At 42.5% G+C, this 21194-nt stretch overlaps 1 protein-coding gene across 2 annotated transcripts in view; it reads left to right on the top strand.

Annotated features, from left to right (window-relative positions):
* METTL14 (methyltransferase 14, N6-adenosine-methyltransferase non-catalytic subunit) overlaps positions 1–19998 on the top strand; it is a 57450-nt gene extending 37452 nt beyond the window's left edge. The window contains exons 7-11 of one of the 2 annotated variants that reach the window (XM_068280639.1): positions 7573–7714; positions 11141–11233; positions 13791–13907; positions 16150–16360; positions 19549–19998. In XM_068280639.1, coding sequence (XP_068136740.1) covers positions 7573–7714; positions 11141–11233; positions 13791–13907; positions 16150–16360; positions 19549–19868 — 883 coding nt within the window. In that variant the 3' untranslated portion in view covers positions 19869–19998. The remainder of the gene's footprint in view (positions 1–7572; positions 7715–11140; positions 11234–13790; positions 13908–16149; positions 16361–19548) is intronic. The other variant, XM_068280648.1, reaches the window with a different exon arrangement.
* Positions 19999–21194: the final 1196 nt, after the last annotated feature.

Here is a 21194-nt window from a genome sequence, read left to right as displayed (position 1 = left end):
ACTGATTGCTGCACCCAACCATTTGTTACTAAGTAAGGCATATGTTGTATCATTTTAACCGTGATGAGCTGTAGAAAAAATGTTGGTGTGTTTTAGGACTGAGGCCTAAGTCATCAGATTTTATTCTAGTGCCAAAGTGAAAAAAATATGTAAAAAATATCATTTTCCAAGTTATGATTCAATTTTAGCAAAACCACAGAAGTCCAATTGTTTCAAAATATGTGTATCTCAGTAGGCCTGGGTCTCTAGTTTTCAGAATGGTGACATTTGTGACCTGTTTCAAATGTTCTGACACTCCAGGGGCTTTGCGAACAAAGAATGACTGTATTACTTTTGTTGCAAAAAATGGCCTTGAAAAATGCATTAGTGCTGCTCATGGTTAACAGAGTATTGCGTGGCCAAGAAGCTATCTGATTATGTGTATAGGGTATCATTTTCACCGGGACAAGCAAGAGAATAGTATTTGGGGTCTTTGAGAGACAAGAACTATGTTAAGTGTTTGTTTTTTTTGTGCCAAAGTGAAAAAAGATGTAAAAAAATACCATTTTCCAAGTTATGATTCAATTTTAGCAAAACCGCAGAAGTCCAATTGTTTCAAAATATGTATATCTCAGTAGGCCTGGGTCTCTAGTTTTCAGAATGGTGACATTTGTGACCTGTTTCAAATGTTTTGACACTCCAGGGGCTTTGCGAACAAAGAATGACTGTATTACTTTTGTTGCAAAAAATGGCCTTGAAAAATGCATTAGTGCTGCTCATGGTTAACAGAGTATTGCGTGGCCAAGAAGCTATCTGATTATGTGTATAGGGTATCATTTTCACCGGGACAAGCAAGAGAATAGTATTTGGGGTCTTTGAGAGACAAGAACTATGTTAAGTGTTTGTTTTTTTGTGCCAAAGTGAAAAAAGATGTAAAAAAATACCATTTTCCAAGTTATGATTCAATTTTAGCAAAACCGCAGAAGTCCAATTGTTTCAAAATATGTATATCTCAGTAGGCCTGGGTCTCTAGTTTTCAGAATGGTGACATTTGTGACCTGTTTCAAATGTTTTGACACTCCAGGGGCTTTGCGAACAAAGAATGACTGTATTACTTTTGTTGCAAAAAATGGCCTTGAAAAATGCATTAGTGCTGCTCATGGTTAACAGAGTATTGCGTGGCCAAGAAGCTATCTGATTATGTGTATAGGGTATCATTTTCACCGGGACAAGCAAGAGAATAGTATTTGAGGTCTTTGAGAGATTAGGCATATGTGATGTGGTTTTGTTTTAGCAGCAAATGAAATGAAAAGCAATGCAATTGTTATTTTCACATACTCTGCACCAAACTAATACACTTGTAAAAAACACCAAAAGTGACAGAATTGAAAAGTGAATACTTAAATAGTTACCTTAGGGACTCCGCTTTTTAAATATGTATGTCATGAGGATGTATTACTGTTTTTTTTTTCAAATAAAGGCTTGTAATCATTGGTAGTGTGCAATGAGAAAACAAAAAACACAACATAGAAAAAATGCACCTTTATTTCCAAATAATATATTGTCACCATACTATGTACTAGGGACATAATTTAAATCTTGTGATAACCACGACAGATAGGCAGATAAAATGTGTGGGTAAAATGTTCAGTAGCGTTGTTCATTTTAAAACTATAGAGGCTGGAATTGGAGAAATAGTGCATTTTTTCATTTTTTCCCTCGTTTTTCTCTTTAAAATACATAGACATTTTAGTAGTTACTAACAACAAATGTCACCCTCCAAAAGCCAAATTTGTGGTGAAAAAAACAAGATCTAAATAATTTATGTGTGATGAGTAGTGATAAAGCTATTAGCGAATGAATGAGAGCAGCGCTGACAGGGGAAAATTGCTTCAGTCCTTAAGGTGAAAATAGCTGTGAGGCTGAACCGGTTAAACAAAATTATCAATAGGGCCTCCGTTCTTCAGGTTTTTATTGAGCCTGGATTCCTGATAGATTTGAACACTATAAACAAATCTGCCAGAAATGTATGCTCCAGCATGTCAGATTTATTAAAATTATCAGTCTGACTGGATGGAACAGCTCAATTGAACAGGGTTGGGACAGGATCAGTAATAGATCTATGTCCCATAGCATTGGTCTGAGTCGATGAGTGCAAAGCTGTAGTTCGATAGATTTTTCAATAGATTTCATGCTGACATCTGTTGAATATCTATGACCAGTGTCTGGAAGGAATAGATCCCTTTCTGAGTGATCTATCTTTTTGCCACATCAATTAACAATTTATAAATGTATGGGCAACTTAATGCTGTATGGTCTAGACTTGTTTGTACTTTTTTTTTTTTTGTAAATATGAAGAACGATCGACAAATGATCAGATCCGCTTTTTAAAGACGGTACTAAATATGTAGGTGGTCACATGCATACCTAAGCATGCCTTATTACTCAGGCGTGCATCTCGGCCAACTGTCATCACAAACATAAATGCTCAAGTCAGCCAAACATTCATGCCCATGCCTAGGGATGGGGGGGGGGGGGGGGGGCTTGAGTAGGTACTCCATGTTGGCTGGTGTTTGTAGGTAACAATAGCTCTAAAATGCATTGGGGTGTTATGGAATATATCTATTGTAATCTAAGCCGTAGTGTCAACCCTGGCTGACTGGTTGTTATCAATTGCAAACCAATCAGGCAAATTTACTTTTGCTTTTACAGAAAGACCTGCCATATTGTATTTTTATGCCACTTGCCAGGCTGCTTAATCTTTTGCTTTCAGCCTCGTCTTGCCCACCCGATAACAGACTACCCAGTCTGCATACTTGGTCTATGGTAGTAATGAATAGAGATGGTCCGTTAAATACTAATAATACCAACTTGCGTATAAAATTTTAATGCAAATTATGTGCAGGCTGGAGTTGTTGGGTCAGTCTGCCTATTTTGATTACCCCATCCCAAGCTGCATACCATGCAGTATTATTAACATCTCATTGACCACCTCTAGTGATGAACATACACCAGAGGCAGAGGATCAGCCCGGAACACAAGTACAGTGGGTTGCAAAAGTATTTGGCCCCCTTGAAGTTTTCCACATTTTGTCATATTACTGCCACAAACATGAATTAATTTTATTGGAATTCCACGTGAAAGACCAACACAAAGTGGTGTACACATGAGAAGTGGAACGAAAATCATACATGATTCCAAACATTTTTTTACAGATAAATAACTGCAAAGTGGTGTGTGCATAAATATTCAGCCCCCTTTGATCTGAGTGCTGTCAGTTGCCTATAGACATTGCCTGATGAGTGCTAATGACTAAATAGAGTGCACCTGTGTGTAATCTAATGTCCATACAAATACAGCTGCTCTGTGAGGGCCTCAGAGGTTGTCTAAGAGAATATTGGGAGCAACAACATTGTGAAGTCCAAAGAACACACAAGACAGGTCAGGGATCAAGTTATTGATAAATTTAAAGCAGGCTTAGGCTACACAAAGATTTCCAAATCTCGAACATCCCACGGAGCACTGTTCAAGGGATCATTCAGAAATGGAAGGCGTATGGCACAACTGTACACCTACCAAGACAAGGTTATCCACCTAAACTCACAGGCCGAACAAGGAGAGCGCTGATCAGAAATGCAGTCAAGAGGCCCATGGTGACTCTGGACGAGCTGCAGTGATCTACAGCTCAGGTAGGAGACTCTGTCCATAGGACAACTATTAGTCATGCACTGTACAAAGTTGGCCTTTATGGAAGAGTGGCAAGAAGAAAGGCATTGTTAACAGAAAGCATAAGAAGTCCCGTTTGCAGTTTGCCACAAGCCATGTGGGGGACACAGCAACCATGTGAAAGGAGGTGCTCTGGTCAGATGAGACCAATATGGAACTTTTTGGCCAAAATACAAAACGCTATGTGTGGCGGAAAACTAACACTCCACATCACTCTGAACACACCATCCCCACTGTCAAATATGCTGGTGGCAGCATCATGCTCGGGGGGTGCATCTCTTCAGCAGGGACAGGGAAGCTGGTCAGAGTTGATGGGAAGATGGATGGAGCCAAATACAGGGAAGAAAACCTCTTGGAGACTGCAAAAGACTTGAGACTGGGGCGGAGGTTCACCTTCCAGCAGGACAACGGCCCTAAACATAAAGCCAGGGCAACAATCCAATCGAGAATCTGTGGCAAGATCTGAAAACTGCTGTTCACAAACGCTGTCCATCTAATCTGACTGAGCTGGAGCTGTTTTGCAAAGAAGAATGGGCAAGGATTTCAGTCTCTAGATGTGCAAAGCTGGTAGAGACATAATCTATAAGACTGGCAGCTGTAATTGCAGCAAAAGGAGGTTCTACAAAGTATTGACTCAGGGGGCCGAATAATTACGCACACCCCACTTTGCAGTTAATTATTTGTAAAAAAAATGTTTGGAATCATGTATGATTTTCGATCCACTTCTCACATGTACACCACTTTGTATTAGTCTTTCACGTGGAATTCCAATACAATTGATGCATGTTTGTGGCAGTAATGTGACAAAATGTGGAAAACTTCAAGGGGGCCGAATACTTTTGCAACCCACTGTAAGTTGCATTTTTTTAAAAAAAGGAGTCATCAGTGACACCTTCCATATTTCTGACTTCAGGTCCTCTTTAAAAATTGCCCCGTGTGTACCTTATCCTCATGAATTTAATTCTTCATTATTGGTATGTAGGTACCGGTATATCAGTCACTTGCTGCTCCCTAGTGGCAGCTCAAAGTAATTGTAAGTTGGGAACTGTGTAGTTGCATAGTAAGAATTTACAACTCATTTATCACAATATTCAATACATTTGCATGATATATATTTGTTTTAAAAACTGTATATATTGTTTATTTTTTTTGCACCACAATATGCTTCTGTATAAGGTGAGTTTGGACTTCAGACCATTGGGCTCTTCAACCTGAACTTGCCAGAACTTGCAGGGTTTAATAAACGTTGCCTATAAAGGTGCGTACCTACACAGTTATTCCTGCCTGCAGGGATCAGGACTTGATCCCTTGGGTGACAGTTCAGGGCTGAGAGCTACAGCCTCACAACACGTGCTGTTATGGAACCATGGCGGAAGACAGCAGCTGCTTCTGGCCAGCAGTTTAATGAACAATGTGATTGGCCAAGTTTATCTGGCATTCCAGATCTTCTGATGACATGCGTTATTCTTGGCAGGTAAAACAATCTCACAAGTTTATTTGTCAAATTCCACATCCCAAAATGAAGAGCCTCCATATAAGACGTGCAGACTAGATAAAAGCCCTGCAGTACCTGGCTTGCAGCTGCTGTCCATAAACCAATGATGGCACTCTAGTACTATACTGGTGCTCTCACTGGTGCATGGACCTGCAGCAAAGAAGCAGAAGTAAACATTTTTATAAACTACATAATGATTAGTGATAGGACAGCAAAGAGTCGTGACCTAGAACACATTGAAACACCATTTATGAAGTATGATTGTAATCAAAGCTGCTGTTTCAACACTGCTTCAGGTATAGCAGAAATTGGGATGAGCCCTGTGTCTCTATTCTTGCAGTGCTGAAGTGTTAGGGGAGCCTTTAGGGCTGAGACACACTGCAGAGCGGTTTTATTTTATTTTTATGTGCTGCATTTGAGTTTTGACTTGACTTACATTAAAATTTCAGCAAAATTGCCACCATAGTGATTTTTCAAAAAATCTTGATAGTGCCAATTTTGCCATGATTTTAATGCAAGTCAATAGGAGTGTGTTTTTAGAAGTACAAATACAGCACTTTAAAATCAAAAAGCGCTCTGCAGTGTATCTCAGCCCTTATTTATATCCCAGTTCACAGAGCTGGTAGACTAATACAACCAATAAAAACCCATGATTAGAACCATCATGGAAGCGAAGTATTGAATGAGAGCTCAAAGGACACCATAACTACTTATATTACTAAATTGCCTATTACATGATGTTAACAAAATACTATGTGAGTGGACCTCCTTTCTTGGCTTGTAACCAGTTAGTTTTCAAAACTGTGAACCGGGTAAGCATTCCTTCATCACCATACCGGTTTACCCGTATATACTCGCATACAAGCCGAATTTTTTTACCCCCAAAAGGGGGGCCAAAAGTTGGGGGGACGGCTTGTATGCGAGTCTTGGGTGGTGGGTGGTCCGCGGCAACCCCCCCGCCCGCTCCCTCCACCAGCGCCGCTGCTTTTACTTGTTCAGCCAGCGACCGCTTCCTCTAATCCGGTTTCCCCTCTCCATCATGCGTATAAGTGTATCACAGCAGCGCGCCAGGCGCTGCTGCTGTGACGGAGCAGAAAAGAGTGGTTCCCCTGGTAACGGCGATGCACATTGCCGCTACAGTAAGCCACGCTCTTTCAAGCCTCCTGCCTCGTCACAGCTGCAGCGCCGGGCGCGCTGCTGTGATACACTTATACGCATGATGGAGAGGGTTACCTGGATTAGAGGAAGAGGCCGCTGGCTGAACAGGTAATAGCAGCGGCGGCCGTGGGGGGAGGGCGTGCTATACTGGGCACTATACTGGCTATACTGGGCGCTATACTGGGCACTATACTAGCTATACTGGGCACTATACTAGCTATACTGGGCACTATACTAGCTATACTGGGCACTATACTAGCTATACTGGGCACTTTACTAGCTATACTGGGTACTATATTAGCTATACTGGGCGCTATACTAGGCACTATACTGGCTATACTGGGCACTTTACTAGCTCTACTGGGGCACTATACTAGCAATACTGGGGCACTATACTAGCTATACTGGGGCACTACCTACCCATACTGGGCACTATACTAGCTATACTGGGACACACTGGGGGGGGATCACGCGACCTGCACCAATCCAGCATTTCCTACCCCCGGCTTATATGGGGGTCAATCATTTTTCCCTGTTTTTCCAGGTAAAAGTTGGGGGTCGGCTTATATGCGGGTCGGCTTATATGCGAGTATATACTGTACTTTATGGGACATTCTTCTTTTTTTTTTTTTTTTTTGAAGGGAAATTCCATTTTTCATTTAAAATTTGCCATAAATCTGTCTGTGCTGTACAATTTCCTTTTGTAATTTCATATTTAAGAAAATAAATTTTGTATTTCAGTTCACAGCTAGCTAAGGATTTTCAACAATGATAGGTCAGATTGAAGTTCTTCGGTTTTTAGTTTTTGTTTTCCTGCAATGTCCGGATAGCTTGAAAGCAGCTTATTGATGAAGGGAATCCTTGTAGGATGTGTGTTACACTTTGATTTGTCAAAATGTAAAAGTGTTAGAGCTGTAAAGTATGAGTAATTTTAATAGGTTTAAGTGGGATACCTGATAATTTAGATCTTCACAACACACTGTGTCTCCAAAGGGTTTCCAGAGCTGTTATATTACAAAAATAATCAGTCATATTTTACAATATATGAGCCACACAGAGTAGACAGTACAAGTGGCACTAATCACATTGTTTACCCTCTTGACGGTACAAGTGGCACTAATCACATTGTTGACCCTCTTAAGTATTATGCCATATTTAGTTCAACCTCGCTTTGTAAACCTTCACCTAGACCCTTTGTTTGTTGCTTCATCTAGGTACTTGCAAGCTGACCTTGAGACATTTGACCTAAGAGAGCTGAAGAATGAATTTGACGTCATCCTTCTTGAGCCCCCACTAGAGGAATATTTCAGAGAAACCGGAATTGCTGCCAATGAGAAGTGGTGGACGTGGGAAGATGTAAGAAATTCACAGAATGATTTTAATTCAGAGAATTTAGAAAAATAACAAAATGTAGCTTGTGTGTGCTGAATGGTGTAGATTGTTCTTTAAAGTAAGGCTCTAATTATACTATAACATTTTATGGTTGAAAAGTTACTTACCCAGTTGCCATCATTACAAACTTTGGTTTGGTTGGCCACTGGCTAGGCACACACTTTACCATATTCAGCTTCCCCTGGAGCTTAGGGTTAGAGTTTGTGTTATGCACACAAAACTCATCATGGGCAGGTTCTGTAGACAAAGAGCTTGTCTACACATCTACTGGGCATCACAATATAGATGGGTGGCTATCTTGAAATTGTATGCTTTAATATACAGTGAATGCAAAAGTTGTGTATAAACCAAGCTCATACAGAGTGACTGTGTACTAAACAGGTGGTTTGCCATGTTGTGGGAAGGATGAACTATAGGCGGATTGAGCTGTGGCAAAGGGTGAATGGAGATATTTTATGGTTATCCAGGGGTGTAGCTGGAAAGCTAAATCCAGAAGTTTAGCAAACCTCAAGATGATATGGGACTTATTTAGAGAGAGCGATGTGTGTGTTTTGCGTTGTGTTTGCCACCATAGGGGTGATTGGAATCTTGCACCAGAGGGATTATGAGATTGGTGCTTATGGGTAGGTTAAAAAGAGCAAAATACTTACGGTAGGTTGGGGCAGTTGCCGTCTCACACACACACACACACTCACACCGAGACAATAAGGTGTATTTTACACAGGCAGCTGAAGATGCTGAACTTACTGCCTGTCAGCTTTTTTACTGTACTGGTTAAGGGCTCTACCTCTGACACAGGAGACCAGGGTCCAAATCTCTGCTCTTCCTGTTGAATCAGCCAGCACCTATTCAATAGAGAGACCTTGGGCAAGACTGCTACTGCCTGTAGAGCTTCCAACAGCTTTGGCGCTTTGAGTCCGCCAGGAGAAAAGCGCAGTATAAATGTTCTGTCTTGTCTTACCAAAAGTTGCTTTCGGCTGCATGAATATGCAGCCGAATGGAACTTGTGGCCAGCAGCCAAGAGGCTGAACTGCTCAACAAATGAGACAAAAGAGACCTAACGGTTTGCACTGAAAATATTTGGTTTTGAGCTATCTGAAGAAGAGGTTCCGGCCAAGGCTAAAGGAGGATTTTATCAGATGACTTGTAAAGTAAACTCCACTGGAGTCAAAATACAGCATAGTTTTCCAAGCCTATTCTTGCCAGCCAGTAAGAGCCTTTAGAGAGAATGCATATGTTGACAATAGTCATACAGACATATACTCTTGTTCCTATTGCTAGGTACAATATGACACCCATCTACCATTTCAATAAAACTTAGAGGAATGTAAAGGGTGAAAGTGATAAAAAAAAAAAAAAATGTGGCTTATTCTGCTGCTATGGTGCATGGTTTTCTCTCTTAGACAGTCGCTGTTTTGTTGCAGAAGTCACGGACATGGCAGCCACAATATGTGAACACATTGTGCATCTTTCTTTGAGATTTCTGCTTTGACCAAAGGTTAATCTCCTCAGCAACCTGCTTTAGAGAGCAGATTGACCTTGACCCTTGCCATTTGTCCGCAATACTGAAAGAATTCATTTCATCAATAGACTTAATTGAATTCTCTCTCAACCAACCATGTCTTAATTAGCTGTCTTTTTATTGTACCTTAGAGAACATAGTTTAACTACAGTTGATGTTGCTACAATTTTACAATGCATAGCAACACATAACATTATTATAACATACAAATGCAGTTTACATCTTTTCTTCTGTTCACACATGAGCAACTTACAATTTTTAGACACACTCCAGCAACTTGCGGCACTTTTCTTGCTGTGTCCTCCTAACCCTCTGATCTCTTGTTTGAGAGTGCGCAGCACGGACCCAGCTTCACACAGACAGGAGGACAGGGACGGAGCCAGGCGGTCATGTGAGTGGGCGGCGTGTGTGGCGGCGCGCGCGCGCAGTACATGCGGCGGGCAGGGGCGAAAAACACAGACCCTAGAGCCTGTTTTTAAAACGGGCTTGGGTCTGCTAGTTGTATAATAGTTGTATAATAAAGTGTATATATTCAAACTTATGAGTAGTGCTGGTTACGGAGTTTCTTTTTCTTGGTTGGGATATCTATTGTATTGACCCTAGCACACTCAAATGATTTACTGGTGCTGCGGACAAACTTTGTCAACACGTGTGACTTAAATGAGTGTGGTTCAGGCTGACTGTTTCAGATGGCAACTGTAGGTCTCTTTGGAGGAGATGAAATGTTTTCTTCAAAAAGTATGGTTTTTTTTTTCTTTGCAAATGTTTAAATCATAATTTAACAGACAATGTTTTGTTGAATGATTATTTCAAAAAAACTGTCCCTGAACTGGTTCTGAAAGATTTATCATAGCTGCCATTACTTGAGTAATTGGCTTTAAAGAGAACTTTTTACTGAAGAATCGTAGTAGGAGGGAAGTAAATCCATACATTCGATGGAAAGTGAGAAGTTATAAAATAGAAGAGAGATCAATAAATAATTGGCATTCGCCATGTAATTTATTCATATTGTTTGATCCACAATGAGCCTGCACATAATCATCTTTGTGATTGGCAGACCAGAAAAAAACTAGACCACACCAACTGCCATTATCTATAACCAGACCCAATGACAATGCGATAGGCTAAAGGGTTGTTTTTGTATAGATATACATATACAAAGAGAGAGATACTGCTTGCCTGGTAGCTGGAATCAGACGTTATTTCCCATAATGCAACAAGGTTCACAGAAAAGAAACTGTCATGACCATGGGCATGATGTCACACTGTGGGAGGGGTTTCACCAAAATATCAGCCACACAGACCCCTCTGATGATCTATTCTACAAAAGGCAAAGATTTCTCATGGGAAAGGGGGCATCAGCTACTGATTGGGATGAAGTTCAATCCTTGGTTACAGTTCCTCTTTAAGCCCTTGCAGATTCAGCAAATGTGGGTAAAAAAAGCCTTATGAGGTGTCCTAATCCTCCCATATATGAATATTTTTGCTGTGCAGTGTTTCAGGAGACACGACTGTTTTGTCCAGGTGTTCCTCCCTTTTCTTCACATTTTCCATTTTGTCCTGACCTTTACCTTCCTAGCATAATTCTACAGCGCAGCCCTTATAAGTGATCATTTACACAAGATTAAAAAGACGCTCTGGTAACATTTGCTCATAATTTACTCTTCAAATATTTTTCCATTACTCATACGTTCATGTATACACATCTGGTGCATATCCACCCACGTGATGCAATACTTGTTCCCCCCCCCCCCCCCCAGCTTTGGGGCTTTGGTCCAGCGTGGAGACACCAAACTGTTTTCACCCCATCACAGCTGTGAATTAACCTATCCGCAAATCACCTGCTGAAAACTGTATTTCTCTTTCAGATAATAAAGCTGGATATAGAAAACGTTGCCGGCCAGAGGGCCTTTATTTTCCTGTGGTGTGGCTCTGGAGAAGGCCTGGATTATGGCAGAATGGTAAGCATTAGCAAGATAATCCCCATTATGGAGCTACAGCTGAAGACTGCTCACTGCTTTACCGTTCACACTTAACAAACGAAGCCTGTTGTGTAGACTTGCTGAGTGCTGGTGGATAAAATAATCTTGAAGAGTTTGAGCCATTCATGTTAGCAGAGGAACGCAGTGGTGTGTGCTGCCTTTGTTTTTGTTGTCTAGTGAGGAGATGGTGCGCACAGAGGCAGGTGCTGTCGAACGCTGTCTGCCTATATGGTGTCACACAGCCGTGTTTCCAAGTAACTGATTTCACATGCTGCTCGGAATTTACAGCCGCCTCATTTCAGGGGGAAAGCAACAGCACGTTATTAAACTTTGCATTGCGCGGATTGTCACAGGGATTTTGTGTGAAAGCATAATCACTTTGCATGCACAGCACTTGATAAATAACATTTGTTTTGCTTGATTATGGACTATATAGCGTGAAACACCAACTCATGCCTCTTGTTACCAGAGATTGCTCAGGGATTTCAGAATAAGAATGAGATACTTTTTGTGTTTGTCTTGTAAATATAAGCAGACTCATTTACGGCAAGCACATCCAAGCTTAGTAGTTGCACATAGCACAGGGAAAATGTCATGTCGCTATTTAATGTTCATTTATACTGTCCGTAGTGACAATCAGCAAAATCTAGGCCTCTTATTTTTGATTTATAGAGTGCAATCATTTTCTAACCATGAGGAGCTGAAAAACTTCTCCCAGCTCACAGAACAATGGGCTTGATTCACTGAGCTACGCTGCTGGGAGCAGCGCGCCTTAAAAAATCCCCAGCGCACGCTACGAGCCGGAGTCCTGAGTAGCATGCGCTGCTAATTTGTGTGCGCTCCCTGTAAAGTACTGGCCGCTCCTATAAGCCCACCCTGTGGATTTGAAGGATGTGATCCGATCCCCGCACTTTGATTGGCCCAATAGGCTCCCTGTCACTTGCTTTGTATCTGTGGCTGGTACTACATGTATCTGTGTTTATCTCATCATGTCACATGCTGCCACTTCAGGTATAAAGGACACCTAAAGTGAGACGTATTTGGAGGCTGCCATATTTATCTCCTTTTCATCAATACCACTTGCCTGCGCCCTGCTGATCTTTCTGGTGTCACACACCTGAACCAAGCATGCAGCAAATAAAGTCAAACATCTGATCTGCATGCTTGTATGGGGGCTATGGCTGAAAGTGTTAACGGCAGGGGAACACCAGGACACCCAGGCAATTTGCATTGTTTAAAAGGAAATAAACTATATTGTGATAAATGTCCTGGAGTGAAACATTACTTGCTTCTAGTGTTTTGGACTGCATGTATAAAAATAAGAATATATGGTAATGTGGGAAAATGTTTATAACTTCAGAAGCCATGGCATATTTTAATATTATTTATGCAGCACTTTATACGTCGCTGGTGAAAAGGCTGGTGAAAAGTCAGTTGTAGTTATCACGTTTTATGCAAATCTGAGATCTGCTACTATTCCAGACAACATATAAATGCAAAAGGACTATCAACAACAACAAAAGACAGCAAAAAAGCAACAAAAAAAAACACCTCATACCTTTCAACAACAAACAGATTTTGCAGCCAATGCCTCCTTATGTATGAGTGACAACAAAATGACCAAGTGTTTAAAGGGAATTTGAAGTGAAAATTATCTTATGATGTAAATTGTATGTGTAGTACAGCTAAGAAATAGAACATAAGAAGCAAAGGAAAGAGTCTCCTATTATTTCCAGTACAGGAAGAGTTAAAAATGCTATGCAAAAGAGCTTCTCTGAGCTCTGTGACCCAACTTGGATCGGAGACGGTCCTATTTTTTGAAGCACTTATACACCAAAGAAACAGTGTGAGACAGCTTCAGATAAGATTTTACTGCAGGGAAGTTCAGAGTCATTAGCTCTGCTCTGTTTCATAGTTTAAAATACAGTGTAGTTAAAGTGTAGTTTGTAATTGCAAATGTGACAGAATGCTGCAATGTTATAAAAAAAAAAAAAACAACAACTATATAACCGAAAATAAAAATTGTACACTCTTTTTTTGCTACTAATTTTCTATGAATTATCTGTACTACACATACAGTTCATTATATAATTTTCGCTTCAGGGTCACTTTAATGAGAATGGCTACTGCTCATTACCCTTACTGGGTTCTCTTATAGTGGTGTGTTGGGAATGCCATGGCCGTATAAATGTAAATGTGGTGGTGTGAAAAAAGTACTCTGGCGTAACCAGGACAACCACATGCGGAATGTCCTGCAGTTTTCAAGGCTTTCAGAATACATCTACAGCATGTATTGTGAATTCCATATTTTTAACATGAAAAATCTGGATGTAATAATGGTTTCCAGCGAGGCTTGCATTCTCATTTGTATGGATTTTGTCTGCTGCAGTAGCTGTAAGGCCAGATGAAGCCTGGCTGGATTGTGTTTATTATACATTGTGCCTAAGCTCAGGAGGCTGCCAATAGTATCCATAGTCCTCTCTATTAGACGGCTATCATTTCATTTCTCTAATACTTTCATTGCTATCATTTCCAGTGTTTGCGCAAGTGGGGATTCAGGCGAGCAGAAGACATTTGTTGGATAAAGACCAATAAAGATAATCCTAGTAAGACCAAGACTCTGGACCCCAAGGCAATCTTCCAGCGGACAAAGGTAGAAAGCTTGTATGTGTCTGTAGAATTAACATACTGATATGGAAGATTGTGGATTTATCATGAGAGCTTAGAAACTGATCTATACCAGAAAGGGAGTTTAACAGTGTTAATACTGTACAATGTATGGATCCAAATGGTAAAGTTAAAAAATAAATCAAAACCTGCTTTTGAAAGACAGCAAAATATATACTCCTGTAGGCATAAAAACAATAGGTATGTTAACCTTATTATTGGTAAATGAAGATAAAATACATAATAAAGATATAGCAGATCAAATTTAAAGAGAATCTGTACTCTAAAATTCTTACAATAAAATGCATACCATTCTATTCATTATGTTCTCCTGGGCCCCTCTGAGCTGTTTCTGCCACTCTCTGCTGCAATCCTGGCTTGTAATTGCCAGTTTTAGGCAGTGTTTACAAACAAACTAACCAGCTTGTGATAGGCTGAGAGAAGTTCAGTCTGTGACTCACACAGAGCGTGGAGAGGGTGTGTATAGTTTCTGCCTATAACAGCAGGCAGCACATTCCTGCCTGAGCCCAACAAAGCCGTCAGAGGAAAGAAGATTAGATTATATAACAGAGATAACACAGCCACTGTGCAACTAGGAAAGGCTGCAGTAATCCCAAGCACATTAGAACAGGTATAGGAACTTATAGGATAGAAGAAATAAGGCTGAACATTTTGTTACAGAGTCTCTTTAAATTAACACCTGCACACAGAGACAGTCTTGAGGAATCACAAACGTCTACAGGGAGTCCCCATCTTACGACCCACCAATACAAACGGCTCAAAAAAGCTAAATTTGATTCTGTGGGAACAAGTCAAAAAAAATGTTAAAAATTATTATTTTAAGAAAATTTTATTTAAAAAAATCCAAAGTAAAAATAATTTTTGAACTTGGTAAAATGAAATTTTGCTGCAGAACACTAAACTGTAATTCGAGTTCCAAGTTCTGTATACACCTTTTATACGATTTAAAGCAAACCTGTGATCCACCCCTGGGGCCCTCTGGAAGTTTGCGCCTGCGCACCTGTTCGTGAACGAGCGAGGCCGCACTGCGTAAGTGAAATTAGCACATTACTGTCATAACTATTACAGAAGGCCTCACAAAGGGGGCAGAGGGGGGACAGAGGTGATACGGTTGGGGGGCAGAGGGGGAAGCCGAAGGCACATGGGAACAGTGGTGACAGAGATGGGGGGACATTGGAGGCACAGGGGAACAGAGGTGGCACATTGGGGGACACGGAAAGGCACAGGGGACAGAGAGGGCACAGTGTTCCAACATATTCAGGTTAAGAACAAATGTACAGTCCCTATCTTGTACTCTGTTTCATGAATCAACAGTTTCACCTCCTTGGGAGGTTTGGAGGTCACTCAGCAATATCCGTTAAACATATCTAAAGAGAAACATACCTGTGTTTCCCCAAATATAAGACACTGTCTTATATTCTTTTGGGAGTAAAAATATGTGCTAGGGCTTATTTTTGGGGGGCGAGGGGGTTATATTTCAGGAGGGGTAGACGCTCAGAAACGTAACCACTCTCTTCTGTCATGATCAATGTGTGCGCACACACTGATGCATCCCCGGCGCACATTGATTATAACAGAGGGGAGCACGGTCAAGTTCCTGTGCAGAGATGGCTCATAGTGCCGACCAGCTAGGATACCAGAGCAATTATACACAAATGCACACCTCCCCATACACATAGTGTCTACCCCTCCTGAAATATAAGTGAAGCACCCCCTCACCCCAGAAAATAAGCCCTAGCACGTATTTTTCTCCCACAGCTAGGACTTATTTTCAGGGGAGGGCTTATATTTCAAGCAAGCTTGAAATATAAACTAGGGCTTATTATTGCGGGAGGTCTTATTTTAGGGGAAACACTGTAGATAACAATATATGAACAGCATTTCATGCACATATGTAAGAAACTGGGTAACTTTTAGATACATTATATGCATGCATTGGTACAAGTATAGACCTTACCTGTTTACAGTACAAGGGAGGCTAAACTGCTGAAGGCTGGTAAAATAGACCTAAGCATAATAAATCTATTGTAGCAAGGCTGGACCTATAATATGTGCACATTTATACCATCTCATCTCTTCCCACACAGTACACAACTAAATAAATCCTTTTTTTTTTTTTTGCTAGAGTTCTACTTCAAATGTATAAAACTAGATTCCCTTTAGTGCTGTTGCATCATCCTTAATATAACGGACAATTTTTTTTGTAGGAACATTGCCTAATGGGCATTAAAGGAACAGTTCACCGCAGCACTGACGGAGATTTCATCCACGCCAACGTTGACATAGATCTCATCATCACAGATGAACCTGAAATAGGAACTATTGAAAAGCCTGTAGAAATATTTCACATTATTGAACACTTCTGTCTGGGAAGAAGGCGTCTCCATCTCTTTGGAAGAGACAGCACTATTAGACCTGGTAAGATTTCAGAGTTAAGTCCGTGTAAACAATGAGTTAATTGAATTCATGCTGTTTTTATGACCTTCAGTGTTTCGCCCACTGATGAAAACCTGGCTTTTGTGATTGATTGACCCGTGGCTGTGTTTGCCATAGCTGATGACTTGTACATTAGAAGATGAAAGGAAAGTACGTGGGAGAAAAATCCCACAACGACATGCACAAGGAAGCCATTCTCTGGATGGGGTTATATATGAAGATTTGTAAATCTTGGTTTGTGTGTGTTATTCCTTTTGACCTTAAAGGGAACCTGAACCAAAGCTTGGGCTCAAAAAAAAATATTTACCTTAAGGGAGGGAAGCCTCAGGATTCTATTAAGGCTTCCCTCAGTGGTCTGCTGTCCTCCCTTAATCAGTGCAGCCCCCTTCCACACCGCCAGTGCTCCTCTCCTGTTACGAGTGTAGCCGCGTATGCGCAGTAGCACAGAAACTGAATACACGAGTGCTCCGGTTTACTGTGCATGCACAGGCGTACTTGCACAGCTACTGCGCGACGGCGCTGGTAGAAGAGGAGGTGTGCCAATCTCCCGACAGCCGCGCCCAGTGAGGGGGGACATCAGAGCACTGAGAAGAGGCCTCAATAGGATCCTGAGGCTTCTCTCCCTTTAGGTAAATACTGTATCTCATTTTGTAGCCAAACTTCGGGTTGAGTATGCTTTAAAAGAGTAGTTCAATGTTTTATTTGGCAACCCATCTGTAACCTAAACGGTTACAAGCCAAACAGCAGCTGGCTAATAGGCTGCCTATCACTTGACAGGAAACTTGACAGACAGCCTATGGGGCCAATCAAAGTGCGGGGATAATGTTCTTATAAGTGAATGGTCCCGCAGGGGTTCAGGGCAGGATGAGTGCAGCTCTCGTCATTGCTAATTAGCAGGCACAAGTTCGTAGCGGTCGCTATGCTACTCTGGTAAGGTGTTCTAACTCTGATAAGGTGTGTTAACTCTGATAAGGTACACTGTTTGTTATAGTGAATCAACCCCTATTAATGCCAATCCTGAGAACTTACTATAAGGACCCTTTTCCACTAGAGCGAATCTGCATGCAGATTTGCATATTCAATAATAGTCAATGGGCTTTCCAGGAAAAATCTGCACAGCAGAGCCATCAGAATTCGCACACCACAAGGCTAGTGTGCGATTCGCATGTAATGTAATTAATAGGAAATTTGCATGCGTTTTTGGTGTGCAACCTTTCATGCGAATTCGCATACGTTTTCGTGTAAAATCAATGTAAAAGCACACAGGCACTGATATAGTTAAAACCACATACCGTATTTTTCGCCGTATAAGACGCACTTTTTCTCCCCAAAAAATAGGGGGGAAAAGTCCCTGCGTCTTATACGGCAAAGGCAGGGAATTCCCGACTTAGAAACGCCCGCCGATACGGACCGCGACCCGCCGCCACGCCGGGAATTCCCTGCCTGTGTGGCTGCACCCGACGTATGCCTCTGCCCGCTCCCCATGCCTGTAATGTGCCCGGCGTGTGTAATATGCCCCCTTCCGCTGTGTGCCTGATCTCTGCGTGCCCCCGCGAGTGTATAATATGCCCGCTCCCCCGCCTGCCTTATCTCCCTCCCCCATGTCTTGGCTGACCCCTCCCCCCCCCCCCCCCCCGGGTGTTAATCTGCAGCGGGCTTACCTCTCCGCCATGCCCGCGAGGATTGGAGACCTCCTTCACAGCCGTGCATCTCGCTCTAGTGATCGGCATGTGATGACGCAATCACCACATGCCGATCACTAGAGCGAGATGCGCGGCTGTGAAGGAGGTCTCCAATCCTCGCGGGGAAGGCAGAGAGGTAAGCCCGCTGCAGATTAACACCCGGGGGGGGGGGCAGCGAAGACATGGGGGAGGGAGATAAGGCAGGCGGGGGAGCGGGCATATTATACACTCGCGGGGGCACGCAGAGATCAGGCACACAGCGGGAGGGAACATATTACACACTCAGCTGGACACATAACGGGCATGGGGGAGAGGGCAGAGGTATACGTCGGGTGCAGCCACAATTTACACACATGCGGGGGGACACAGGCACATGGGGCAGGCATGAGGGACACAGAGGACACGGCAGGCATGGGTGACACAGAGGACACATGGGGGACACAGGCACATGGGGCAGGCATGAGGGACACACAGAGGACACATGGGACATGCATGGTTGCCACAGAGGACACATGGGACAGGTATGGGGGACACAGAGAACACATAGGGCAAGCATATAGGGCAGGCATGGGTGACACAGGGCACATGGAGCATGTATGAGGGACACACAGATGACACATGGGGTATGCATGGGTGACACAGAGAACACATGGGGCATGCATGGGTGACACATGGGGCAGGTATGGGGGACACAGAGGACACATAGGGCATGCATGGGGGACACATAGGGCAGGCATGGGTGACACATGGGGCATGTATAAGGGACACAGAGGACACATGTGGAGACGATGGGAAACAGGAGGACAACATTAAAGGGGTAACATGTACAAGACTCTCCTCGAATATGGACGCACCAGGTTTAGTGTGTGTGTGTGTGTGTGTGTGTGTGTGTGTGTGTGTGTGTGTGTGTGTATATATATATATATATATATATATATATATAATTTTTTTTTTTTTCCTCTGGTTTTTGCCCTCTAAACCTGGGTGCGTCTTATATTCCGGAGCGTCTTATACGGCGCGAAATGGTACCTACCAAAATACACCGAAATGCATGAAAATTCGTTTATCCGTTTTCCACAAAGAAATTGCACCGCACTAATGGAAACGGGCCCTTTACTGGTTTGAATGCGCCTTAGAAGAAATCTGTGGAACTCAAACTGCTAATAGCCACCTAGTTCCAGTGCATTTGCTATGCACAAAGTAGTGGATATGAAGTGGCGTCCTCGTAGCACAAACATTTTGCCAGGTGGATGTTGTATTTCCTATTAAAGTAAACCACTAAACCGTACTATACAGCCTTTCCAGCTTAGCATTGCAGACTCCTCTTTCTGATATGGATTGCTTAAGATCAGCTAATCCCAGTGTTAAGCTGCACTTGCTTGTTCAGAATCAATGTAAATAATTATACACCTATACTTATTTTGTCGTCTAGTTTTGTTCCCTTAGTATTTGTCCACTGAGAGACTCCTAATCTTCTCTCTTTCTCAGGCTGGCTCACAGTGGGACCTACTCTTACCAACAGCAACTTTAATGTTGAGACCTACTCCTCTTATTTCAACACCCCTAACTCATCACTCACTGGCTGCTCTGAAGAGATAGAGAGGCTTCGGCCCAAAACACCCCCACTTAAGTCAGATCGTGGCTTTGGTGCATCCGGTTTTGGCTCATCAAGAGGTGGCAACCGAGGTGGACCTTCTGCAGGAAGAGGAGAACGAGGTAGAGAAAGAAACAGAGGCAGTTTCCGTGGTGATAGGGGAGGTTTCCGAGGACGTGGAGGACCACATAGAGGTGGATTTGCACCTCGCTGATATAAAGCTTTAGCTTTTTTTTTTATCTGGTTGCTAATAAGAAAATTGAATAGAATAAGATGTAAGGTTTAACAATTAATACTGTAAATTAGAAATTTCACTCATTAAATTTTTTTTTTTACAAAACTTCTTCAGTGTTGTAATTTTCATTAGCTTGTTTGATTAAAGTTAATAGAGTAAGTACTATCCAGCAAAAATCACCCAGGTTCCGTCACAAGTTTTCTAGAGAGAAAGCGAGGTTTTCATTTGCTAAAAATAGTCTTCACTACTGGGTTAATAGCTAGTAATAGAAGCTGGCACAGAATGTTGGAAGCATTTCTGTCCCAGGCGATTCAGCAGCATATCTATAGTGCACTGGTAATTATGTGACAAAACTTATATTAATGGTGGCATTTATGGATAATATTGCAGCAAGTAACCACATAAAATAATAAATCGCTTACCTTTCCATCTGTAAGACATGAAGCTAATGCTGGCTACATCGTCCTGGAATTGCAGTAGTTTGGCAGCACTTTGGTGTCTGGGTTTAGAACTATCCCCGGAGTTGGGCTTTAACCACTTGAGGACTGCAGTGCTAAACCCCCCTAGTGACCAGGCCATTTTTAGTAATATGTGCCACTGCAGCTTTAAGACTAAGCTGCAGATCTGCACAACACAGCACACAAGTGATCCCCCCCCCCTTTTCTCCCCACCAACAGAGCTCTCTGTTGGTGGGGTCTGATCGCTGCCCCCCATGTTTATTTTTTTTTAAATAAATATATTGTTGTTGTTTTTGTAAAAAAACAAAAAAAACTGTTTCTTTAATTATCCCTCCCTTCCTCCCCACAGCCAGCCAATTATGGCGATCGGCTGTCATAGGCTTCTGCCTATGAGAGCCGATCACTCTCTTGTCCCCCAGGAGGACAGCCGTGTTACACGGCTGTCCCCAGTGCAGCGCTGCTGCTGATCACAGCGCTGCACAGAGTAAATAGATAGCATGATCACCGTCTAACAGTCTCCCGAGCGGCAAGCGCCGCTCGGCGACTGAAGAGGGGGCGGAGCTCCGCCCTCCAAGCAGGAGATGCGCGCGCAGCCTGCGCGCGATCTCCTGCAAAACAGAGCCCCAGGACTTTACGCCGATTGGCGTTAGGCGGTCCTGGGGCTGCCGCCGCAGCCACGCCCATCGGCGTGACGCGGTCAGCAGAAGGTTAAAGGAAACATCAGGCAAAAAAGGTAAAATCAGCTTTACTCACCTGGGGCTTTCTCCAGCCCCTTGCAGCCGACTGTCCCATACTGATTGCTCCACTCTCCGCCGCCATCCCGGGCTCCCCGTACGCTGTTCAGGCT

This window comes from Hyperolius riggenbachi, chromosome 1 (genome assembly GCF_040937935.1).
Source record: "Hyperolius riggenbachi isolate aHypRig1 chromosome 1, aHypRig1.pri, whole genome shotgun sequence".
Lineage (NCBI taxonomy): Eukaryota > Metazoa > Chordata > Amphibia > Anura > Hyperoliidae > Hyperolius > Hyperolius riggenbachi.
The sequence above is the reverse complement of the archived record's forward strand: the minus strand, read 5'-3'. Positions and strand labels throughout refer to the sequence as shown.